We start from the raw sequence: 26,884 nt of genomic DNA, 5'->3' as shown, positions 1-26,884 counted from the left end.
GGTTACATCAGTGGGCTTAAAAAGAACTATTAAGATAGTGTAAGTATCTTGCAATTTACAGATTGCCACTGTATTTAAGCACAATCAACTTACTAAACACGAAAACTCACACTGGCAGAAAAGAGGACTCGAGCATTCATTTCCATTTCTGGGTTATTTAAGGCATCAAATAAAATTTTAAGTCATTCGTATTTTTAGGATGCTAAATGAAACTTCATGGGAAGCATTTAAAATTCAGTCATTGACCCTACACATTTATTTGGGTACAGAGATCCATGTCCTTGAAAGATTAGGATCTTTATACTATCCAACAGCAAGTCAAAAGTATTTAAGGGAGAAGATGAAAAAGGAATAAAATAACATTACCACTGTTCCCAACCTTCCCCCACTACAGAAAATAAATTTAAACTTGTTTTTCATGATGGACCTTTAACATGGAGTCTTAAGGATAAACATTAATTCTGGAGTGAAAGATGTACTTACTGTTTTTAACTTTCGTTGTATTTTAGATATGTCAAAAAGCAGTATCTGGTTACAAACACAAGCTGTCATGGCCCCCAGCTCTCCTCCCCCTAAAAAAGCTAGGGTCACTGGGGGGGGGGGGGGGGGGAGGAAGAGTTGAGTGACTCAAATTTAAGATTTCTTGCCTTATTGACTTATAGCTTTGTGCTTAACTCGGGAAAAATTAATTTCTTTCAAAATGCACTTAATTATAATCAAATACCCATATCAATGTCTGTCACCACATCAGCACATCTGGCAGCAATGAAGACAAATTAACAATCAGAGTCAGAAAATCTGGCAATATGATCAACTAAAGCACGCAAAATCCATTCTCTACACTTAGACCACCAGTGACTAAGGATGGATTAACTTCCTGTCTCTAATACTGGCGCCTAAATTAAAGGGAAATTGCGTTGCAATCTGGGTACCAGGTTTCTGGCTACAAACAACAAAAACCCCTTAGCTCAGCTACAGCAGGCAGCGAAACCTTTGCTCTAGCTTTAGCCATGATGTCTGTGATGGCCTACTCCAACAGCTGCTTTTAGTTTAGTTTAAAAGAAGCTATTTGGCAACCATGTAAGTTTGCACCTTCAAAGTAGGCAGATTTAAAAAGCTGATGTCCTGTAATATTAACCATTTTGGAGTCTTACTGTTTTAATGCAGTGATGACGACAGGATTCACATTTTTTAAAAATAGTAGGCATCTGTACACAGAAAAACAAAATAGAGTGTTTTCACTTAGTTTTAATTACCCTTTTATAGTAAGCAATCCTCTTTCTCTGACTTCGTATAGTTAAAGGCATTGGGTACATTACCATAAATTTAATCCAGCAAGAATTCACAATTGCTGAACTTGACTGAGCAATTGAATAAAGCACAGATCTCATCTATAACCACAAAAGGGCAGCCGAGTAAGGAACAGAAGCATGAGTTCAACCAAAGAAAACATTACCTTGTACTTGGATTACCTTCTCATGTCGGGCATGGAAGGGGTTGCAGAAGCAAAAAAGAGGGAGAAAGGGTATGGGAAAGCAAAGACTGGGGCACGCACTGCGTATGTGGCAAACACTTAGCACCAAGCCACTTAGAAAAGAGTGATGCTACCAGGCAGATATCCAGTGACTTTTTTCTTCTTTTACTAAATAGCTTGACAGGGATTTGTGCATCTCCTGGGCATATCCTCCACCAAATGTATGTACGCTATTTGCACACAGGCATGGGCAGACTGTTGGCACTACAGCCCTGCGTGCATGAAGACTGAGAACATGTGCACACACATCTGATAATGGGAATTCACAAAGTGGAAGATTTGCATACTTATTTTGGCACAAACAGCTTCAACCCACCCTACAAGTAGCTGTGGCAGGACCACACCCACTTCTAGAAGCTGAACATACGATTTAACACAGTAAATCTAAAGATACAAGTTTTAGTCAAATAAAGGTGCAAACATGCAACAGAAAGCACCTACATATGCAACACTATCTACAGACATAATTCACGCTTTTCATTCTTCATACACTAATGTGGGTCAGATACCACATGGCAGCATATTTTATTAAAAGTAATGTGCAAATAAGATGCATGATACCTGCAAACAGCATGAAGTTTCCATTTGTAAAAAGGTACAAGTAACAGTACAAAATTAGAATGCTTACTACTCATTTCAATAAAATGGAAGTCTGACATAGAAATACATATGCTGTATTATTTACACCGTTAATTTACAAAAGATATTATTTGCATAAAACAAAGCTATAAAATAATTAGAAATATAGTATTTTATAAGGAATGTTTTCCCTGTATAAAATGTAGAGCATTTTGGCAATTATGCTTTATTTGAATAAAAATGCATTTATTTGTTCTGAATTCATAGCATCATATGGTTTCTTTCTTCCCTTCTTCCTTTCCTTATTCCCTTCTTAAATAAAATTCCACACTGAGGTAGTAGTATGTCAAAGTATTTCTTTGGTTCCAGAAATCAATGGTAGGTCCAAAAGGAGCTATGTATCCAAATCACACGACGGGAAAGTAGAAGTCCTAAAGTTTTCAAAGGACTGTTTGTAAGTATAAATGCTATTTTCTCCTCTAGAAACTGTCCTTTCCTTTCCATCTTCGTCTGCCTCTGCATCAAAGTCCAGCGAGGCATGAGGATTATTACGGGAGGTTTTTGGCTGGCAATTTGCTGGCTGTCTACAACTTGAAAGAGAGTCCAGCTGAGACCTCCATAAAGGCTTTCCAAATGTTCCTGAAAGACAATAACTGAGTAAGTACAGAAATACTGATGCTAACAGTTTTGTGCCTCACTAAGGGCTGCACATTAGAATGCAAGCCAAGGATCGACACAAGCAGAAGTTCATCAAAGTGAGGTTTTACTTAACTTTTACCCCTTAAAAGAAAACATCCGTGTGATCACAAGCATAAGGCAAGATTCTGCCACCTGAGACATTAAAAACATTTCCCAAGTAAATGTATGGCCACACACATCTTCATCACTTTTGTTTTCAGGACTACTCCCATGCCCATTTTTCTTTGGGGAGGGTGGTGAGGGGGGAGGTGGACACACAGACCAAACTGCAAACATATGACAAGACACTTTCGAATGCAAAAGTCACAACAGTCTCCCTGTTTTGTTCTTCAGTGAACTAATGGCACATGAAATCTGCCATGCAGTACAGCAAAAATTAAAAAAAGAAAAAACCCAACATGCATAAGGTTACACAACATCCTCCCACTGTGCAGCGTGAATGCTAAAACAAATCTTTTTCTGGCTAGCATCTCCCATTAATAATAAAGGTCCTGCCAGCCAAATTCTCCATTCACACCTCTTCATCTCTTTGCCCACAACTGGCTAGAACAAACGTAGCCCAAAGAGCATTTGGCATTTCACTTGAATCTTTATTAATAATTATCTTGGTTCACTAGCCAGAAAATAATTAGTGTGCCTGTCACTCTTCACCATTGGGAAGGTGTTAGCATCAACACCTCTGCAAGAAGGGCCTTCTTTTTTTCACTGAAGAAAGACATGGCCATCACAAGTCACAGTGTCTGTAAGTGACATGCAAAAGACTTATTTTCAGAGGACAATGTGCCACAGGCTGATTTTGAAGAACTCTGTTTTTATTAATAACACTACAATCATTAACAAATTTTGCACTCAAAAAGCCGTACTTCTAGTTTTGCTTAGTTGCTAGAAGCAGAGGTTTCAAGTAAAACTGTAATCTGAGAAGTTACTAAAAACGGATTTGGACAAGGTCCATATTTGCATCAATGATTTGCAGAGCAATTTTGCTCCTAACACAACATGAAAGGATGTTCCTCACAGCACCAAAGCTACAAAAGAATCCTGTATTGAAAAAAAAAAAAAAAAATCCAAGCTGTGAACTTTCTGGCTCACGCATCAACAGTGATGTTAACGCCAGCTGCCTTCTTCATTGTGATTATAGAGGCAAAAGGGGGCTGAATTTGAAGACGATGCTGAAGAAGCGAATCCACCGCTAAAGACAAGCAATCTATCAAGACGCCTTCCACAGCCACCACCTCCAAGATCTAACCATAGGCTCTTTGAGTGAAGAGTGCTAATGATTATGAAGCATCCAAGGCAAGGTTGGGTGGTAGCTCAGAGACCTGACAGCAAAAAGTAGCTCTGCATAGATTTTTAGGGCTGAAAGGGGAATATGAGCCCTCGAGGCTGTATTAACTCCTGGGTAGACCCACATACAATAGAATTACTTTCTGCAGGAGATGTGGAAAGCCCTATCTGCACAGTCCCACCACAGCAATAGTGGCAGACAGCCAGGAGGCCGTGTGTAGTCCCAGGGCCTCTGCCAGATGTCATGGCATCTGCAATGTTTTACAGTCCAAACATCTGGCTTTCAAAGGGGGAAAACTTCAGAGCTTGTATGTCCCTCCCCACCCCCTGAGAACAAAGACCCCAGTGATGCACATTCCCCCAGGTCCCCTCGCAGAGCCAGCAGACCCAGGCCTTGATCAACCATACTGACACACCAGCCAGGAGACAACCCACAGTACCAGGGCTGCACTGAGTGCTCAGCTATCACAGGGATGAAAGCAGTATGTGGGTTTATATGTGTTTGAAACCAACCAACCAAACCAACACCCAAAATTTAGGGAGCTTCAAAGGTAAAGCAACGCTCTTCTCCTTCCTCCCACCTCTCCCTGCAATCTGGATTAAAATTGTAAACCCTGAATTAAGCTTCAGAACTCTTTTGCCATACACACCATGAGAAAAGAAGACAAAGGAGGGGTAGAGAGGGCATTTTGCCACAGTGCCTTACTTTGAAATAAAATAAAATTGTATTATGAGCACTTAAACGCTACTACAGAATTACCTATTGTAGGAGTGGGAAAGAAAAAGCTGAGAAATCATTTTTGCTTAGTGTTGGAAGCAGGAAACGAGACAGCAAGAATACCAGCAGCTTGAATAAATGGTAAATAGTTCTGGCTCACTGTGTTATACAATATGTCCTCATACGCTGGAGTTCAAGTCTCCCCACCTGCCCTGAGCCCTCCTGGGGCCTTGCACACCTTTTGCCTGTCAGGCAAGACTTCTGGTATGCCTGAAGTTTGTTAAGATGTATTTAAGTAAGTATCGTAACATTTATGGAAATCTGCCAGCTTTATTAAGATAAAAGAGAAGTATCACACCACTGATGAGATTTTCATGTAAGTGTGAGCTATTAAGATCTCCTGGTAATCTAAATATGCTCACTACGCAGTTTCACTGCAATCACTTTTCTGTTCCTGAACTTCAAATAAGTGGGACTTTGTACCTAATGGTCCTCAGAAGTCAGGTTTCCCAAGGAGCAGAAGAGGGCTCACAGTTACACCCAGAGGTGAACCACCTCACTGGACTACCACGTTTGACCTGAGGACTCCTTTGATGTACGTCAGTTCTGCTTCTGACCAAGCCCCAAGCTGCTCCCTTTGCAACACAGGATAGGGCCCATCTCCTGGCTAACTCCCAGTAGGATCCAGAGGGCACCCTGAGTTCTGGGGCATCCAACTGTCCTCATGCACTGCAGTGGAGAGAGAGTGAGCCTACATGTACAGTTCAGTTGTGTGAGCCTTAAAAAATAGATCCTGCAGTACTGCAAGTTACTCAGGGAGGAAGAAAACAAGACAAGAACACATGCAAAACATCAAGGACAACTCTCAAACTGTCTTTCCTCAGCTACTTCCTGTCTCTCCTCTCCTTCTTTCTAAAGTATTTATATTCCACACACTGTATTATCTCACTAAATTCACGGACACACGCAAAAAGAAGCCCATGCAAAATTGCACCGAATTAGTTTTTCCACAACGCTAGCTATATGAGCACTTAAAACACTACTACAGAATTACCTACTGTAGGAGTGGGAAAGAAAAAGCTGAGAAATCAGGTTTGCTTAGTGTTGGAAGTAGGAAACGAGACAGCAAGAATACCAGCAGCTTGAATAAAAACCAATAGCTAGAACATACCCATGAAAGTGCTGTTACTGATAATAGATGAGGGTTCCAAACTTCTGTTTAAATCAAATGTGTCCGAGTTCAGGCTTTTGCTTTTTAGTCCAGTTCCTTCATTTTGAGTATAAACGGAGTTAATCAATTTGCTACTTGTAGCCTGCATCCCAATAATGCCAACACACTGGTCAAAGGGATCTTCCAGTGGAGGTGAGTATTGATAGCATTCCTTTTTCTTTAAATATCCAGATTCATAAGGGTCCAGGCATGCTGTTCTTTGGTCAGGGCTGCAACCTAAAGAAAATGAAAAATTGTTTTTATATAGATTCATCACAGCACAAGATCAGATTAGGACTGAAACATTCACCCCCTCAACTTACTTGTACTGTATGCTTCAAAGGCCTCAGAGCCATATGTGTTTCCTTTTAAATACAAAGTCCCTGAAGTCCCCAGATAGTGGCATAGGAATGGATCTGCAACACCCTCCAAGTCTGCTTCACTGCCGTTATCTAGATGGCAAATGCCTTAAAAATAAAACTGATGTGTCAGCATATGGTCTTTTCTTAAGCTTCAGCTTACAGTTTCTTGAGTAAGTTTTGTTCTTTTAAGAACCCTGTCTGTTCAACTAAATTTCATAGTGTATTTAGAGCTTGCTTAAGTTTAACCTAACCTTTTGATGAGAATTCTAACTCTAGCAAGTGTTCAATTAATTAGCTTGACAGAGACTTCATTATACAGTCCCTGGATAACAGAACAAACCCAACCACAGGGTTCAGAACCAGGGACTCCCTTCCTCTAAAGCACTGGAAGCCAGGCTCATGCTCTGTCACACAGCCCCCTTTTGGAGCACAGAGTGCTAACAAGAAAGTCCCAGGTGGAAGAATCTGAGGGAAGTCACTGGCTGCTCTAACAGCTATACTGACTTTCACCTCAATGGTTCCTGAAAGCTGTGGACATGGTCTGTGGTTCTTGCTCCACAAAAAAGCTGCTCCTCTCACTACCCTACAAATGCAGAACTATCTCACCACTGCTCCATTCCCACCTGCCCCCACTCCTGCCTATATCTCAACCCCAACCCCTTCCCAACAAGGTGCCTTTTCCTCCCTAACCCAGGTATGTTCTGGATTCTCAGGCGCCAGTATTGAGTACTGCAGCTTTTAACTTGCTGTCACCTTAAATCCTTTATTGACTCTGACCCTAGTGACTTTTCTAACAGGAAAGTTTAATCAGTTATATTATACTAAAGTTACACTGGTATTACCACCCATGCCTACACTCCATTAAAAGCAACCTTTTCAAGCTATAACAGAGGAAGACATGCTGTTGTAATTCCTTTTGGACGCTCTTGTTTTGGAAATGTGATCATCAGTTTAAATTTACCCTTGAAACTAGAGAAACACTGCATGATTTAAGCGATGCCATAACGTCATTTGGATGGACAGAACCAAGTTTCTGTTATTATCTCGCTGAAGCAATCCCAAGCAATATATTTCAAATCCTCTCTTAAACTTCAATGAAGATGTTCCTTTAGTGTTATTTCTATTAGTTAGAAAGACAACAGCCAAATGCAGCTACTCAAGCAACATGGAAAATCTGCTTAACGTTTTACACCTACCATTACTGTCCCTCTGCTGCAAGAAATACCCTCCCACAGAAGATGTGAGGAACTGATGATGACTGCCGTTTTCAGATGAACCATATCCATCCTGCCTTTCAGCCAGTGTCCCCTGGGATGACAGGTAACTTGGAATGTCAGCAGGCAAATTTGTTTCATCTGTGGGGAGGCAAAACACACAAAAAGCCATCAGGATACTTCAGAGTGCGTAGAAGCGTTTTTAAACCTGTCAGCAAAGTGCTGAAGGTAACAAGTAATTCACTCTTCTGACTGTGACTCAAAGCACACAATGTTCCTACAATGAAGTCATTGCAAAGCAACCACAAGCATTTTTCTTCCTTTCCAAGGCAAACCTTCAGTTTACACACCTGTATTTGTGATGCTGCAATCTTCATTTCTCCTTCTGGTGTGGTAGATGATGACCACCCACACCAAGGAAGTGCCCACCACACAGCAAACCACAGCTATGATCACAATGCCAACTGTGGCCCATCCATCATCATCAAGTGATGGGGCAATGTTTTGAGGAGAATCACAGGTGGGAGTAGGAATTACATTAAGGCGGATGTTGCCTCGCTCCGTTCCAAGCGTATTAGACATTTCACAAGTGTATTTCCCAGCATCTTCTACATCTGTATCCACAATAATTAGTAACTGATTGCCTGCAGCAAAGAAATGTCTTTCCGTTACCACGAGAGGGCTGTCATCCTTAGTCCAGTTCAGTCGGGGTGGAGGGCTACCACCAGCAATACACTGCAAGACTGCAGTTTCACCTTTTGTTACAGTTCGATCCAGCAAAGGCCGCAAAAATGATGGTGTTTCTAAAAAGAAAGCATAAGCCTTATATTCTAAATGACCTTGCAAGAATGGGAACATGTCCCTTTCCTTCACAGCTCAAGAGGAAAAGCTAAATTAAATGCATCAGTAAGGTCTAATGAAGCTTACTCTCATTCTCAGAAAAAACACACTCAAGGAATTTGAACTTAGAGCCTACAGTTTACTTGTCAATTGATCAGACCTAGACGCTTGATTACCTTGGAAGGTAAAAAGGCCAAATCATACAGGCTCAAGATTACAAAGAACTACATTAAAAATGGTTAACAAAACATCAGGAGATTAAAAGTTAAACAAAATCTCCTGTCTCTAAACAAAAATAACAGCCCAACCCATAACCCTCCCCCATATCAGACATTGTGTACACACTGAGAAACATAACTAACTTTTATTATTTTGCATCATAATAGTGACTGTGAGCTGGAGTACATATTTCTAATCTATAACTATGTGTCAATACAAATTATTTCAGAATATTCTTATTTCTGTACAGCACTTTCATAACATTGCTATTTTTAATCAGCTGACAATTTAAAAGTGCTCAGCAATAGTTTTGGTCTTCAAGGAGATTATGCCATTAAGGATTCCCTATGTCTTACCTAGTACTGTTAACGTTGCATTAGCTGAAATGCTTCCAGCAGTGTTTTGAGCTGTACAGCTATAAACGCCTGTATCCTCGATCTTTACGTCAACAATGAAGAATACGTCATCTTCAGGCATGACATGCATGCGCCTCTTGCGCGCTGCAGGAAAATCTGTTCCACCATCTTTCTGCCAAGCAATCTGTGGGACGGGATGCCCAACTGCAGCACATTCCAAACGTGCCATTGCCCCAGCACGAATGGTTAAATCCATGGGGATCTTTGTAAATGAAGGCAGCACTAAAGGAAAGTTAGTGATACCAAAATGAATAAATGAAACATATTTTTCCTACATTGCACACCATTTTCTTAACACCATCCTTGGGCCTAAAAATGCCAGAGAAGCACAGAACATAAATTTATCAGTAGCCAGCAAAGAAAAAGGGAGGGAGCTGTGGAGTATGTGAGACGGCCTAGACCAAAACCTCATTTCTGCTAACAGCCTCCTACATGACCTTTCCATAGTACCTTGAAACAAGAGTATACTATTTACCTCCTGTGAAGAAAAGATTAATGTTTTTCCATCTTATTACATAGATTTTGTCAGAATTACTTCAAATTGGGTCTGTTATTTGTTTTTTCCTATACTATGGTTCAGCACAATGGGGCCAGATGTAAAACTGAATGGTGATCTTGGAAGTAGATATATTTTAAGAAATAATATTAGCTTATTAAGGGATCTTCTAAAAGAAAAGATTATGAGAATGGAAATAACTATGTTTACATATCTTGATTAAAATCATTCTACTTTAAGTCCACAAGCAAAAAGTAACATACTTACTGTTTACTGTAAGTTTGGCTTTGACAGAGTAGGATGAACCAAAATGATTTGAAATAACACACTGGTATTTCCCTTCATTACTGAATTCAACATTGCGCAGCCGAAGGATGGTAGTGTACTCCATCACTTCACCACCCTGTGCCCGGAGGTGTGCATAATTCTCCATTTCAGCATCCTGCAGTAATTCATTGTCTTTCTTCCATGCAAAAGTCATTGGGGAATCACTGCTGCTGGCTGCCGAACATACAAAACTCAAATTGGAGCCTTTGATTGCTGACTGGGTTTCTGGCTGGACAGTGATCTGTGGTTTAGGAAAATCATCTGCACAGAAGGGAGAAAAAGTAACACAGAGGAAGAGAAAAAAAAAAACAAAAAAACAAACAAGTATGTGAGGCCTGAGGACTCTTTTTAGAAAAAGTCTGTAAGCCTTGTTTTATAGGTTTGAAAGGAGTCAGATAAGTATTTATAAAATGGATACACAATACTTTCGTTTTAAATTTCGTTCGCCTTAGGGCATTTAAAGATGCCGTATTTATGAGTTTAGTGTGCCAAGTCATCTCTTATTGAAGAGAAAGCACATTTAAAGCAGATTGTACGTACAGTTTGTTCAACAGCAGCACTAAAGAGGAAAGAACTACCCCCTGACATCCGTAAGAACTATTCTGAATGTCAGTCATGAAGCCTACCCTTCATCTTTACAATACCTCAGGCTGCTGTGAGTTTTTCTTTATTGAAAGCATAGTTCTTCTGCCATCAGAAACTGCAAGTTAAAGTCACGGGTTTTCCCCATACCCACAAAAACCAATCACGTACAAAAGTCACTGTTCCAGTGATTTGTGGCTGTTTGGTCCACCTTACAAACACAGCAGTGCTGAAGATCCCTTAAGCAGGGCAGCACACAAGACTTTCAAGAGGTTAGTTTCTGGAGGTCCCTTTACTATTGGGAAGTTACCTTCGAAGTGCCATATTGTGAGTTTACAGAACTAGTTGCCTTCTGAACTATTTATTCTGTCAATTGTGTGTACATTGCATGTACAAAAGGAGTGGGCAATTAAATGCTTGGTCTCCCAGAAGCAAAAGCCTTAGTGTATTCCCAACTTTCAAGATGTCTCCTACCTCCTGACAAAGACACAGGCCCAAACTTCACAGCGACTTCAGGAAAAGCTGTGGGCCCCAAACACTCCTTACTGCAGATCCTGCCTGCACTGCAGAGTCAGGTTTTACCTAGCCCCTTTGCCTGCTCACATCTCATTTGTTTAGGAACAACATACCAGGGCCAACGTGTTACTTCCTTGAGGAACCTCCACGCTGCGTGTTACAAAAGAAAATGAGATGTGCAGATAGCCTGAACTTGAGCTGCCTGCAGAACACTTGCAAGTCTGGAGCTGCACTCCAGCGACAGGGCAACACGGACCCTCCGACCTGGGACCCTAAGCATGCGCCTTTAACAATCTCCCAGGCCGTTTGGTTTTCATGCTTCATACCCATGCCTTAAGTCCTCCATGACAAACTATCCATTTGCAAATTGAGTTGATACTTTCACTGACCTCACACAGGGATAACTAAGTAAAGCACTGTAAATACTTAAACTAGCCTTGCAAAAGGACAGGAGAATGTATTTCATTCTGTTTTAGCTGTACTATCAATGGAATAATAAAATATTTTAAAATCTTAATTATTTGGCAGGAAGAGGGGATGAAAAGGTCACTCAAATAAGCAGATACTGCAGAATACAGAAGAACACTCTAGGATAAGACTGGCAATGTGTTTTGTCAGAACGGAGTACTTTGAGAGCGTATTTGAATACATGCATCACAGAAACGTGCACACACATATATACACACACAAATACATAAACACATATACACACAGATGCATACACTCTCTCTGAGAAATGTATTTCTCATTTTATAGCAGCCATTTGACTACTATATGTAGAAGCCACTTGACTACTATGTAACAGAAAACAAGCTAGTCATGACCTAGATGGTACTCTTTTAGCATCACTGTTAACTTGAAGTAATAAATACAGGTGAAAAAAGCATCTATTCTATTTTTCTTCCACAGTTATCTTTAGTACAGAAATGTCTCATGATTTGTTTCAGCTTGAAAGACATGATCTTAGGAAGCACAAATTACACAGATTTTTTTTTTTTTTTTTTTAGTTTCACAGTTATAGAACCCTTGCCTAACAAGTACTTTCCTTTAACAAATTTAGGATGACTCCCTCCTAGCTCCTAGCTGTTTTCAAAAATGTAACTTGGCACGATGTGGAGGATTTATACACTTACATAAATTATATGTAATAGATTATTTATTTTAATTTCAGACAGGACTTAGCACACTCCTCTTGAAAATTCTAGGAAAGCAACAGTGGCCATTGTAAACTTATAAGGCAAGGTATGTACACCCCAACATGTCTAGTGATGGCACACTTTAAAGATTTAATGAACAGTGAAACACTCGTTGACTGTATTAAGAGATTCTAGTTACTTCTACATGACAATTATTTTATGTGTTAAAAGTAACAACTTACTCTTAGTACACTTCTTTTTGCTAATACATCTTAAAGGGTTTGAAATTAATTAATTAAAAATGGCATTCAGCAGCTAAAAGAAAGATCACGATCCCCCGTGGTTTTAACAAATAACAGAGACATCTTTAAATCCCCCAATTTAATTTCTTGCCAGAATGAGCTTCTCATAAACAAGGACATATACTCCATTAGCTATTGAGTAATTTGTGATTTCCTGCACTATGTGAACTTCTCCTTTTCAGCAGTAGCTAGATTATGCACCATCTACTCATTTAACATTAACATAGTAAACATTTGACTGCTAATAGGAAGGGAGAAAACAACATTTTTGTACACTTTTATATTCTGTGCCTGCTTACCCACTGAAAAAAGGGCATGAAATCTCATGAAATGAGTGGCAACAGTAAAAATTAAGCAGTCAGATTTGCTATGAGAGGAAAGTAATTGAGAAGACAAGTATGGTTACTGTTTTGTCTCCAAAGCATATAAAGTTTGAATTTTCTTTTGTAAGAAAAATAAAATGTATACAACAAAAAATATATGAAATCCAGTTAGCTTTTAATTTCCTGATATTTTCAAAGTTCGCATTTAATGTATCAGAGTACTCTCAGATCTTTGAATGCTTAGCTTCACTTTACTTTAAATAGCGAACATAACATAGGTGATAATCAGTGTTACTAAACACACATAGAGAAATTTCATTTTTAAGGCGGATGCTATCACCACAAATTTTCAAGTCAAAGTAAAAATATTTTACTAGTATTTACTATCTAGCACACTGAAATACAAAATATCGGTAGCATAACTGCGGTAACTGGATGTTTTAAAATACAGTTTACATACAGGCAATAATTTACATGGTCCAAATAATTTTTAAAGTAGACAACAAGCACACATAAAAAAGGTCAGAGCTGAGGCCAGTATGGCTACCTTACCTTCACATTTTCTCAGCTCTGGAATAACCCCAAGACTGATAAAGCATGAAAATAATTTACAAATCATCAAAACCAAAAATTGCATCCTCAGTTTGCCAAAATATGTCTCACTTAAAAGTGACAGTTATCTAAACAATATCCATCTTTTAAATCTAGAGGCATACACATTTACGATCACAAACTATTGAGCTTTCCCTTGCACGCTGTGCTATGTACTATGTAAGCAAGCTGTACATGAAATAAAACTCAGAAAACCATCACTCCCCATCCTGTACAAAGCCACAAGCTTTGAGCATCTACATCACAGTTGGGAACAGAGAAGGAAATGGTAACAAATATTAAATCATCTCCATTTTGTTAGAGAAGTCAAAACATAGCAAAGAAACCACAACAAAAATCAATGCATTCAGCAAAATTTGTTTTATGGAATGAGGAATAAAGGCTATACTCACCACAGACAAACCCATCCAGGCTGACAGCAAAAATACTTCTCCCTTTTAGCAGCTGAGGATGGGCACAACTGGCATTTACAAAGCTCTGAAAGTTGTTCTCTGACATCCACTGTGGTAGCCATTTTAACTGGCAGTCACACAAGAGACTCGATGTGTTTAAATGCCTAAGAAAAAGCAATTACATTCAAAGCCTGTCTGCTTGTTTTTTTCTGTTTGTAATACAGATCTATATGACCACATCAGTAACAAAACTAAATTTTTAGGCTAAATCCATATATCACAAAAGAAAGCCAGCAATATTATTTAGCTCAGATGTGGTGACACCATTGTCGTGACTCCTACATTCTACAAAGCAGACATGTTATCCTGAACTCCCAGCTTCTACTACGAATACGAGTACGGGCAGTCAGGCATGTTTGTAGTGTCTTGGGTACAAAACTACAGTCAGCAGTAGGACACACAGAATGCGCACGTAGGAGAACAGTCCAGAAGGAAGGCAATCTGGAAGCTAACATCAAAAAATTCTGAGACAATTTCATTCCCTCATTTCCATTTCAGTCAGAATTTATCTTGGGGAAGATATTTAAAAAGGGGAGTTGGGAGATGAAGAATAGTCAAGTGTTGAAATAACAAATGCAGAAATGGTTATCGGCTTATGTAACCTATGCGAATAGCTACATTCACAGAAGGGGAAAAAATAAGATAGCAAAGCGATATTCTGTGAAGCATCTAGAATCAGGAGTTGAAGCAGGAAGAGTTCTCAGTTTTGGATGAAAACTCAGAATCACCCTTTAAAAAGGTATTAAAAAACACAGTCAGTAATAAAATTCCTCTCTTCAAATTTTACCTGTTCTTGGAGAAAAAGCAAAAATAATTTATGGATCCAGGGAGAGAAATAGCTTCAAAGATAAATGAAGACATACGAATTCTTGATTTTTTTTCTTGAAGAAAAGGAGGAGTGTCTCTGTGCTCTCTTTTCACACTAACACTGCATGGATAAAACCTAGGGATGTCAGCTCATCAGTTCACACTGAGATGAAACAGGTCATCTCTCACTGAAGTTCTAGGGGCATTCTTGCTATTCTTAGGAGGCAGAGAAAACACAGCATTTTTTGCTACCCTGATACAGTGGGTATCCGTCATATTATTTTCAGATTTACTCTCTAGGGGCTGCAGAATAAAATTACTAGATGGCAATTTAAACTAAACAATCTTACTTCTGGGAAAGTACTTTCTACCATCTGTCTACATCTTCCTCAGATATAATGGATGTCTACCAGGTGTTTCAAGAAAAGCACAGAAAAATACCCCCAACAAATCTTGAATAGTTATTTCATTGAAGTGTTCAGAGTCTGGTATCTTGTAGCATCTTACACCTCCTGGAACAGCATTAGCCAGTCATTCCATCACATTTGATCACTCTTCATAGGATCTGTATCAATCCCTAATTGTCAGCACTGTGCTCCCAACGCTTCTCTTGTGCCAAAACTAGCAATTGCCCTGCAGATGGCTGAGTCAGTTCAGCAAACTAATCAAGCTACACAGCCAGATCCAACTCAAGGAAAAGGAATGGCAGAAAACTCCTGGCTATGGGTAGAAGCATGGCTGCTGCTTTCTAGAACAGCTGCAGCTACACCAGGATATGGGTAACATCAAACCGAACTTTGAATGAACCAAATATTGTCCTGATACAAGAAAGAAATATTTTACAGTGTGAACCATAGTACACTGGAACAACCTCCCCAGGGATATGGTGGAGTCTCCAGCACTGGAGGTTTTCAAGACACAACTGGAGAGGGTGCTAGATAATCTTGTCTAGGCTCCCTTTTCCACAAAAGGCTGGACCAGATGACCTTTTGAGGTCCCTCCCAACCTGAGCTGTTCTATGAAATACACAAGGCTCCTCATTACTTTCTCTATGGCACCCAACGTGGAATAATACCATAAGATGAAGTAGAGCCAGCTGCTAGGGTGATACTTGATAGAAGTCTGGAGAACACAAATGAAAAGCTCCAGACAAGCTTCCGGCAGTTTCTACTCATAATGAGAGCAGCATCTTTTTGTTATTCTTTAGTTTGTTGACAGATTATCCACAGAGCAGCTCAGGACAACAGGTCTGACTAGAGAAGGCTTGTATGAATAGAGGAGACATAAGATATATGCTAGAGGAAGAATTAGCTGTGCTCAAAACACAGGAACAGTGACAGCATTTTTCTGCATTGATCAACAGAAGCAGCAGGTAAGAGGACATAAAACTCCCCAAAACTCACTAAAGAATACACTCTTCCGAGTGACCGCTTCATGACTTCTCTGAAGATCTGCCCCTTTGCCACTACAGGATAGAAGGACCCAATTACAAGCACTGACAACCAGGTCTTTACAAAAGAATTACAGCACTGCATTTCACTGGTCCAGTAAGCTTTAGCTCAGTGATAGCACTGCTGATCTTATAGCACATTACATCAAAGTCTCCCTTATCTAATACCTATTAGAGATCAGCCAATTTAAAATAAGGACTCTAGACACCAAATGTAGCAGAAAATGAATGCCTCCTATCCTACACTATCTCACTTAAATACAGTCATCACATAAAAAACAAAAAAATCAAAACACTGACATACCCTTTTTACATGACTTCAGAGAGATTACAGTGGGAGTTTATCACTGCATCAGCCAACATCTTACAAGGCTTTTATTTATATACTTATACGGATTTATGTATTTAATAGAGGTGATGTCTTTAGATAGAAACTTACAATTCTTTGAGTTTCTTCATTTGTGAAAATGCATTTCCTTGAACTGACATAATTGCATTGTTACTTAGATCTCTAGGGAAAAAAAAAGAAAAACAACATTAGAGGCGGAAAGAGTAATTTATTAAACTGAATGTATTTAAGACTCAAGGAATAGTTTGCTACCCTAGTGGTATACAAAGGATCCCCTAGCTCAAAAACTGAAGAGACAGGATTAAGGAGTTCTATAGCATGCCTAATACATAACACTTTCCGCATTAATTCCAAAATTCATATTTGGCATAACTCCAAAATAAAAGAACCTTCTGAATATCACAGTAGCAACCAGGGTAAGTTTATTTCATTCAAAGTCATAAGTAAAGCTTGCTAGTCCTACTTTTATTTCAATTAGTATCAAAATTCACTTTTTCCAATGTGGGGTTAAACGTGAATTTCTACTACTTACAAGTGTTCAAGTGCATCCAAACCAGAAAATGCTTTCTTTGTAATGGATCGAATCCTGTTTCCTTGGAGTATCCTGAAAAATATAAGTGCATGATGCAAAAAAGATGCAGTAACATGGAAGCATTTTTTGAGCTGAACAATTGCATTTTTGGCATTTATTTCTGAATTGTGACCAACATTCACAATTCAACCTTCCCCAATACAGCAAAATGTCTCACCTCTAAAAGACAGTCATTTGTTCCCCTTGAGTAAACATCTAGATTTTATAATGATTTCAGAAGACATTTAATGTGTACAGTTCAGTGATATGGATTATTCTAAATGTATACACATAAGCATCTTTTTATTTCATAGATACGCATTTGAAAATTTCAATGCAATGAAGCCACTTCCATTGGATGCTGCATTACTTTATCAAAGACTATCCCTGTCACTATGCCTTTGTCATATAATGCACTTATTACTTCCTATTATGTGAAAACCTCATTCTTTTGAGAAATGTTTCCATAAATAGCAGTAATATCTAAAATATTTCAGATTAGTTTGACTTGAAAAAATCTGGAATTTCTTTTATAGAAAAGGAATGTTTTATAGAGAACAAAATGGTAAGAGAGGAAAAAAAAATCATCTCAGCTATGGAAAATAAAACATCATTAAGTGTTGGGCTTGTCCCTTGAAACACACATAACCTAAGCTATTTTTTTTAGGGAATGATGAGATACAAATATTGTAGCAATACTCACAGCTTCCTAAGTTTATCTAGGCCAGAGAAGGCACCATTCATATCTTCAATAGTCCATGATATTTCATTGTTTTTCAGATCCCTGTTTAAAGGGGGGAGAGGAAATCAAACCACATGAGCTATTAAAACGAACAAGGTACATACTTCTTCAAGAGCATGTATTATTTAAAATAATTTCTAAGATAGCTTTCTGGTAGGTTTGGTTTTGTTTGTTTGGGGTTTTTGTTTGCTTGTTTGTTTGTTTTTTAAGAGCAGCTTTTCCTGATTAGCTATTTCATTTCAATTTCTAGTGAGAGACTTTGAAGACTATTAGTACTTTTTCCACTGATAATTAAAAAGACCACAAACCCAACAATTTTAAGAATCATTAGAAAACAAACCCACATCCCTCTACAAGGGTATTCAGATACAGGACTATCATAAGAGAAGGAGCATCACAGGAAGGGAAGGGATCAACTGTTGCCCCTTCAAAACAAAATACACTCAGGCCTTTTTAAGTTCCTAATATTAACGCACAGAGATTTATTAACAAGTGAATCATTTTTACATCATACAACATCCGCAACACTAGCTTAATTATCTGTGAAGCATAAACAGATTAAAGATTTGTGAAAAAACAGTGTGTCAGCAAAGAATCAACAGGGTAGGGCTAGAGGAGAAAAAAAAAAATCTAGGATGAAAAGTCTAACAGTTAATTCCTAGACACCTTGGAAGTCTGACTTCCTCTCTTTATGATCTATATCTCTCTGTATACTTAAAAAACATAGCATACACCCCTCTGAATTGCACCTTTGCTACATGCCCAAATTGTGAATATGTGAGCAAACCCCTGAAAGTAAAGCGTTAGCACCCTTTTCAAAGCCTAGAGGGAAAGACAACCATTTCATTCATCTGGCTAACAGATGGGTCAATGGTACGCAATTGGAAGATTTTAATGAAGTGGAATGTAGATTAGTTTACTTCTTTCTTCCCCTTCCCTTAAGAAATGCTAGTTCAAAAAATGCTCAAATGCTTAAAGCAATTGCCCAGTCACGACAAGCATCAGTATCCATAGTAACAACAGTTTTGAGTTTTGTCTTCTATTTCCACGAGGGAAAACGCTGATTCAGTTAAGACAAAACTATGATCCAGATCCCTAAAGCTGTGGGTAGCAGTGCTGCCTGCTGCCTTTGAATGGAGACATGCCTTTCCCGTAACAATGCTACTTAAAGTTCGTATCATAATTATCACCATCCATTGTGCACAGCCTTAACGAAAAGAGGAAGTCCTCCCTCTCCCAACTATTCTGAAAAAAAATCCTACTGTAAGAAAAACACACGCTGATCTGGGAAAGTTAACAAAAGGTACTTGTATATTTCATAAGGGAAAAAAAAAGAAACTATAAACACGGAGGGTTTTTCTTAAGGTTTTTGACCTTAAAAATTGAGTTTGTCAACTTACAGAGTCTGTAGACTGGAAAGTCCCCGGAAGGCACAATCAGCAATGTAATTTACTTTGTTGTTTCCAATGTACAGTCCAACCAGCACGCTTAAACCAACGAAGCTTGAATCATCTAACCTTGCTAAGTGATTGAACGTCAAATCTCTGCAAATTCAAGGAAAAAACGTATTCTAATGTTTATGCTGCACTGCTTATTACTCAATTCAACCAGGTGAATTTTCAGGTGGGGAGAAAGTTTTTTTCCCCCTTACAACTATCACAAAACCTACTACACCATTTTTGACCACACAGCTTGCGTACCGTTTCCAACAATTCACAAATTACTGCAAAATGAATTTCTTTCATTTGAAAATGAGTGTTACAGCTTTAGTACAACTGCCACAGTGAAATGAAGCAGTCACGGTTGGCTTCAACTTCTTTCAACAAAATATAACTGTCTTACATACAAAAAAGTTATTGTCACCTTGGAAACTTTGTTATGAAAAATTCACAGATCAGTGGTAAGAAGCTCATGCTTTGGCATGTACCTGGCTTTCAAAACTGGAATAGAATAAAAGCTACTCACAGCTCACTGAGTTTTTGGCAAAATTCCCAGGCATCAGGACTGATCCTGTTGATGGCATTTTGGCTGAGATGGAGTTGCTGCAGCATCAGCAAGCCATAAAGCCAGCCTTTCGTTACCTCTGTTAAGTTGTTATGGTCCAGCTGCCTACAAACACACACAAACACATACAAACAGATAAAAGACATAAGGTTCAGAAACTCAACGGCGTGCATGCTTTGCCACAGGTCCGCATCTGACTTCATGATACTGGCTAGATAGCTGCAGCCTCTATTTGCATTTAGAGTTGTATGCACACATTCAGAATGTGCTGTCCTACACACTCACCAATGACTGCTTGCTGCTTTTCAAACCACGCTATAACAATTTAATTCAAAAACACCTTTAAATTTTATCACGCAATTCTATTGATTTTGTGCAATTCTACTTAATATGTTATCAGCAAAAAGGTGATACTTACAAGACTTCCATGTTGGTCAATCCCCAGAAAGCGCCATCCATGAGCCTAGTAACGCCATTTCTCTGCAGTTTTAATGATTTCAAAGCTGGAAGTCCTTGGAAAGTAAGCCCATCTATTTTTTTAATTTTGTTGCGATTCAGCTCCCTGCATCAATAAAATTTACAGTTATGGCAGAGTAAGTTCACCTACATGCCAACAACCTTTCTTCCGTCTCTGGAAACAAACCTTATTTAAATGATTTTCTTGCACATAAAACAACAGAGACAAGATGTAATAAAAATCAAACATTTTACTGTAATACACTATGTTTAACCATGCTAACACTATTCTGCTGTTCTGACACTGAGGACAAGTACTTGGTAGTTCCTTGATTTTCAGATTTAAAGAAACCCTGTAGACCTAGAATGTCATGGTTAAACCCGTTCACAAATTCAAAAGTGAAAGCAAGTTCCTGATGTTTATCCAGCAGTAGAGCCATAAGGGTTAGCTTGTAATTGCAATCAATAATCAGTCAGAAAGAAAAAGTTAAAATTTTTAGTTGTGATAACTAGGCAAAATTAAATACCCTGGGTGATCCCTCCCTTTCTTAATCTGGAGCCAAGCATTCATTACACATTCCTCCTTCATTCTCCACAACTAGTTACAAATAGTTTCTTCCCTCTTTCTCAAGCGGTCTTGGCACTCACCCTTCTGCCACTACACACACCCCTTAGGTCAGAAGCTGGGACCTATGTGTATCCTGGAAGGGAGTTATAAGGCATAATTAGCTGGAGAGCAAGCTGCAGTGACAGTAGTACTCAATATTTTCTATTTTCCTGCTCTCCACACCACTTTCTTGGCTTTGGTCCTTTTTAACTCCAAACCCTGCACCAGCCCCAAGCAGCTTTCTGACTTTGAGCTACGTGAAAAGGGAAGTCTAACCTCACACAGGCACAAAGAACAATGTTAACTGTTTTTGTAACAGTGAATTTTAAAACTAGCTATCATTTGCAAAATAAACAGTTTATTTTTTAGCAACAACTGATCTATAGTATAAAGAGACAGGATTAGACAATACTCAGAAAAGGCCCTCATACAAGTAAACATCTGCCCCTTCAAGAAGGTCTTAGATCTATCAGTCTGCATCCTACCTAACCAAGAAGAATCCTCTCCTTCCAAAACTTACCTCCCCATGGGATGTAAGGGCCTAAATAATTCTCTCTCCATAATTACATTACAATTATTTTTCAGAGTCTCAGTCTTGTAAGAATTCAGCTTTGCTTTCTGGCAGCCTGATACGAACCCTACCTGATAACAGATACCCAACAGAGAACCTTACTCCTCCTCCTGTGTTTAAATGTGCAATAAGCAGTGAAGAACAGTCAGGAAGAACAGCCTTCAGTTCTTCCCCACTCCTCCTCCAAATACTTCTTTTGGGTGATAACACAAGTTTTTGGCCTTCATTGCAGATTAGCTACCTAACGTAACTAGGTCAGCCTATTGATTAAATTGTGAACGAGCAGAACTTTTTTAGGCAAGAATATCACCAACTTCCAAAACTTCAGTTGAATCTGAAGATCAGAAAGTCTACTAAGATCATTATCAAATACTGAGCTTTGCAGGACTGTTCTCACACTATTCTACTGAGGCTTGAGTCAAACTCTTCCTGTATTTGTATACAGAAAAGACACAGTCACTGTTTCCAGATGTGTCGAGCATCCTAACACTTTACTGTTCTTATGACCTTTTACTTTCAAGGTTAACCTAAGAGAGTTCACCACTTTTAACTCCTGACTACCTAATATGGAAAATAATCATTCAGGATTTGACAAAGTGCAGTCCCAGCCCACTCTCTTGTCAAGTTCCTGCACTCTAGATTTCCCACCTCCAAAAAAAGTATTTCCCCAGCCTCTTCCATATTAAATAACTTTATCTATTATTTATTCGGTAAAACATTTATACACAGCATTGTGTCAGTGAAGCTGATGGAGGTCTATTTACTCAAGCATATTGCTTACTGTCATACCTTCTGAAAGCAAATTAATTCCCTTCATTTCACCGTGAAAGCACAAAATAAATAAGAGACTGCTGTAGTGAACTATATAAGTTTACTTCACTTAGTATTTTTCCAATACTTTCTTACAGGAATACTGCTATTACCCCTTCTCCAGCGTTTTTGTGGGTTTTTTTTTTCTTTTAATAGGCAAACACAATTTTAAACACAAAGACTATTCACATCTCACCAATATATAAGACTAGTTTTGTTCAGTACAAAGCTGCAGTTAGTAAGGGTTGTAGTAATATGTTTTCTGTGTCTGTCTCATTCTGCCTCTGGTTAAATTAAAGGCTAAAGTTCAACCACTGCCAGTGCTTTGGAAAACCTGAAAACAATTAGTCAATTGTAGGTTGCACTTACAGGTGCTGCAGATGGGAGAGTTTAAACATCTTTTGAGGGATTGCTGAAATTTTGTTCCTGTTCAGTTTCAATACTTTAAGTGTGGTAGACAAATTGTCAAAAGTACCAGGCTCCATGGAGGTTATTCGGTTACTGTTAATGTACCTGTTGAAACAATGTCTAGAAGGTTAAATTTACAGTTATTTAATAAGTTCTTAATACCAAGTAGTGAAACACAAAGCTCTTGCACTGCCTACTCCTTGATAAATGGAATTTCATTTATTGCATTAATTAGAGCTCTTGACAGCTCAGTCTATAGTCAAATAGTATTTCATCACCAACATTTTGCTCTACTCTGCAGGAGCGTATTATTGGCAGAAGATAGCATGTTGCAACCCCATTACTTTATTCTCACTCAGTATAGCACTGGTATTGCAGTATTACTGAATAAGGATTAAAGTAGATTCAAAAAAGTCCACCAAACTCCATGTAGCTCAAGACTAGCCTAACCATGAGGAAGGTAAGTTCATTTTGTTACATAATTAATTCTCTCAAGAGACACATCTATTTGTTTCATCTCAAAATAATGACCTTCACTTTTTATGAACTAAAACATGTCGTCGTAACAATTCATGTATTCAGGTTAGCAGCTTATGTTAAACTGAACAGGTGAAAGTAGGAATAAATATTTAATGCACGTCTAATTGAAAGAAGATTTAGTAGCCTAACAAACAGCTGCCAATCTAAGTTTTCCAATAAGTTTTTTGAAAGTAACCTGAAAGAAAAAAAACGCATAATACTTTTACTTACAGATACTTGAGCTGTAACAATGGAAATGATGATATTTTTAGCTCTGATATGTTGTTGTTGCTCAAGTCCAAAGTTTCTAGACTCTGAAATGGCTTCAGATGTTCAGACAATATGTTGGCAATCTTGTTACTGGTCCTGAAATTTAAGGACAGTAGTCAAAAGACTGTCATTTCCAGAGCAAACACTTGTTAACTACACATGACTCTCACAAAAGTCAGTTCTTAATTCTCCTACTTGAAAATAACTTCTAGTTAAAGAAAACCAATAAAGAATGTTCTCTAGACATAACATTCATTTCTAGCCATCCCAAATCACAAATTGGAATGCTCTACATAAATGTGTTCATCAACATTTCTTAAAACATATTCCCAGCAAACAAGATGAAAAAAATTGCATTATAATCCAATTACTGCAATTCATGGCTTTTAAAACAAGATATAAAACTCTATGGTCATCTATTTCTGTACAGTAGAAATATCCTGTATTTACATTGAACAGTATATCACAGTATTGTAATGAAATGAGATTAGAGTTGCTCTCTATTTTAACCAAATTAACATCATAGTAGCTAGACATAATGTTTCCGTTTTCTTGAAAACTCCTACGGCATGAAAATCAAGCTGAATTTCCAGGAAAACAGAGCTAAATTAGAAAAGATGGATGACGGTGTGCCCCCTCAGAAAGATATTCTACACTTTTGCAGTTAGACCTAGTATTTAATCCTAAAGTTTTTCTAGTGCGTTAGCAAAGAATAAAATTTCTGCTTATTACGGCTCATTAGAAAGGTTCTGGACTTCATGTCTGGTCAAACTTCAGCTAAGCGTCACACCCAATTCCACAACAAAAACTCTGCAACTGTTTAAAGACATGGGTATCCTAGTCTACTAGAAGGAACACCCTTTCTTTCACTTCCAATGAAATGTACTTTTTCTAGCGATCATATTTTGTGTTCATACCCAGCAACCTACCAGTTTTTCCATCCCAGTTGCATAATGTACAGAACCATACACGCACATCAGCAACACTAATAGGGTTATTTGTTTGGGGCTAATGGTACATAGGGGAAAACAGATCGTGACCAATTAAATGAACGTAACCTGAAATGATCCTTGTTACCTTGGGAAGTTCAAGTCAGTTATGGCTGCGGTACATTCTGTAGGCTAGTATGATGAACGATCACAATTTAGGAGCTCTCCCCAGCTCCTAGAGATTGCAGGCAAAGGCGATTTCAGTAAAACTATCAACAAGAATGTTGATTCTGGAAGGTGTTTGCCTTTATTGGAAATACTTGCTCTGGATCAAATAGTAAGCCACACATTTAGGATACCATGGACAATCCTCACATATTCAAGGCATGGGGGAGGGATTACTGCGAGACAAAGAAGTCCTGACTCAAAAACTGAACCAGAAGTTAAGATTAATGGGCCTTCTGACCACATGTGGGAATGGGTAAGTGATCTTGCAGCCCCTCCAACGCTGCACTTGTATCATGTTTCATTCCTCAGGCTGTCTGGTAGAGGTACACTGCATTTTTTTAACTCTTAGCTGAAAGTATTTATAATAAATGGAAACAAATTAGTTTAATAAAAAACAACAACAAACACCACCACCATGTGTCAGCTCCACTGGCCAAATAAGACTGTGAGTTAGATAACAGGTCATAGAGCCTTGCCTTTATGCATTAGTTTGTTTATAAGGTAATTACTAACAAGGTATTAAAACTGCCAATTACTTGAGTGACGAACAAAATTTTCCTTGCAGTAAAAGTGTGCTTCAGCAGAAGCCAGCAATTTCCTGAACTGCACGCCTCCTAAATTGCAGTGTGAAAGTGTTCACTTATAGAGACGGCTTGCACAGTGCTGTCTTTGTGTCAGCATTGCTCCATAAAACAGAAATTCCTCACAACTGGCAGGATAATAGCCCCTGTATTACAAAGTTTAGTTGGACCTAATGGAACTGAATAAAACTCTTATAGAGCCTTCAGATTAGCGCTTAAACTAACTGGCAAATTACCTGACACAGACCAGGTTACAAAAAAAACAAACAAAAAACCCCAGCTTGTTTGTTTCAGGGAACGTTTTTCTTTTTTGGAGATGGAGAAGGTCACACTGTGGGGAGAAAGCAACTTCTTTTGTTCACTGAAACAGAGCTACACATCAAAGTCCTAGCCCATCTCACAATGAAAATCAAACCAGCCCTCACTGCACCTTCCTGCTTATTCATATTTGTAGAAGCTGCTCAAATGCAAAATATCTGAATGGTTCAGTCCAGTTTCCTCTTCAAGAAAATTTAAGTGCCATAATTCACACCTGGAAGGAGATTATCTAGCACTGAACATATTTTTAACTCTTTAGTTAAAATGAGAAACTTCAATTCTAATTTGATTTTTCTTCACAATCATCACTTAAGTAAAGCAAATAAAAACAATGTATTGGCTTCCTCATAACTGCCAAATCACCGTCAAAATTAGTCAGGAAGGACATTTTTGAAAATGAAAGCCTATCTAATTGTCAAAGCAGAACCAAACAGTATCCTCTGTGTCAGCACAATGACATACAAGTTTGCTCTCTGGGGGCGGGAAACCACCACAAAAAAAAACAACTTTCCAACAAAGTGCTGTTATTACCGTGCTCAGACAAAAGAAGCTGCACACACCACATTGGTTTCATTTCACAGACCCTCAAGGGGAGATCAGAGCAACAGAGATCCCCTGCAACAAGAGAACCAGTGCATCAAGTTCTCACAGAAGCGGACCTGCAGCAATTTGACCACAATTTCTTCAGGTGCAAGAAACAGCGAAACGCTACAGCTTCCTTACAACTTCTCCTGTTACAACTAAAGCAGCAGGAGCACCGAGGAACACAGATAAAACCACCAAAAATACCTGCATGAATTTGAACATGCCTTTTGCAATTTGAGTGCCTACACCCTGACATGCAGCAAAAAACCCCCAACAACCCAAGAGTGCATGCAGATTGACTGAATTATTTTTACATAAGCCTGTGTGAATAGAAGCTTAAGACAGAATATCAGTTTTTCATTATGGGTATGAGAAACCTTAGCTTTCCCTCTCAGCATTCATGACTTTAACCACACCACTAGGCCAAAACATCTCTAACAGCCCTATCAATCACGATCCCAAGATTCATTCTACATAAACAACAGCTACACCATATCTGACATATTGACTTGTACTTTCCTTGCCTCTGGGGAAATACAAAGCAGGACAGCAACTTCCGTATCCATTTTGCTAAGGATCTAGTTAACACCATTTAGACATAATAGTTCTTATGTGCTGAAAAAAAACCCCAATTTTTAAAGATCTGAGATAGTATCATTGAGTATCTCTTGATAAAGATTGTCAATATGTAATGTTTTCTACCTAAGAGAAATATCTATGCAAGCTTCATTACTCTGATCCTGTAACATGGAAACCCCAACTCAGAAACAGATTAAGACCTAAAGTCCTATCTTTTGTTTCTATTCAAAATCTCAGCACCAAAAAATACCCTTGCACTTCCTTCTCCAGCATAACTCT

General features: G+C 38.5%; 1 protein-coding gene across 1 annotated transcript in view; it reads right to left on the bottom strand.

The window, feature by feature from the left end:
- Window positions 1-1,251: 1,251 nt before the first annotated feature.
- Window positions 1,252-26,884, bottom strand: part of LRIG3 (leucine rich repeats and immunoglobulin like domains 3) — a 44,474-nt gene continuing 18,841 nt past the window's right edge. The window contains exons 4-19 of the mRNA XM_052790582.1: window positions 23,347-23,481; window positions 22,558-22,701; window positions 20,163-20,306; window positions 19,706-19,849; window positions 19,141-19,284; window positions 17,702-17,782; window positions 16,960-17,031; window positions 16,518-16,589; window positions 13,762-13,925; window positions 9,839-10,159; window positions 9,016-9,297; window positions 7,951-8,403; window positions 7,583-7,741; window positions 6,348-6,491; window positions 5,986-6,261; window positions 1,252-2,752 (exon numbers count right to left, since the gene is read on the bottom strand). Coding sequence (XP_052646542.1) covers window positions 2,508-2,752; window positions 5,986-6,261; window positions 6,348-6,491; window positions 7,583-7,741; window positions 7,951-8,403; window positions 9,016-9,297; window positions 9,839-10,159; window positions 13,762-13,925; window positions 16,518-16,589; window positions 16,960-17,031; window positions 17,702-17,782; window positions 19,141-19,284; window positions 19,706-19,849; window positions 20,163-20,306; window positions 22,558-22,701; window positions 23,347-23,481 — 2,980 coding nt within the window. The 3' untranslated portion in view covers window positions 1,252-2,507. The remainder of the gene's footprint in view (window positions 2,753-5,985; window positions 6,262-6,347; window positions 6,492-7,582; window positions 7,742-7,950; window positions 8,404-9,015; window positions 9,298-9,838; window positions 10,160-13,761; window positions 13,926-16,517; window positions 16,590-16,959; window positions 17,032-17,701; window positions 17,783-19,140; window positions 19,285-19,705; window positions 19,850-20,162; window positions 20,307-22,557; window positions 22,702-23,346; window positions 23,482-26,884) is intronic.

The sequence above is a fragment of the Harpia harpyja genome, chromosome 6, assembly GCF_026419915.1.
Source record: "Harpia harpyja isolate bHarHar1 chromosome 6, bHarHar1 primary haplotype, whole genome shotgun sequence".
NCBI classification, from domain to species: Eukaryota; Metazoa; Chordata; class Aves; order Accipitriformes; family Accipitridae; genus Harpia; species Harpia harpyja.
This window is presented reverse-complemented; position numbering and strand designations above follow the sequence as displayed.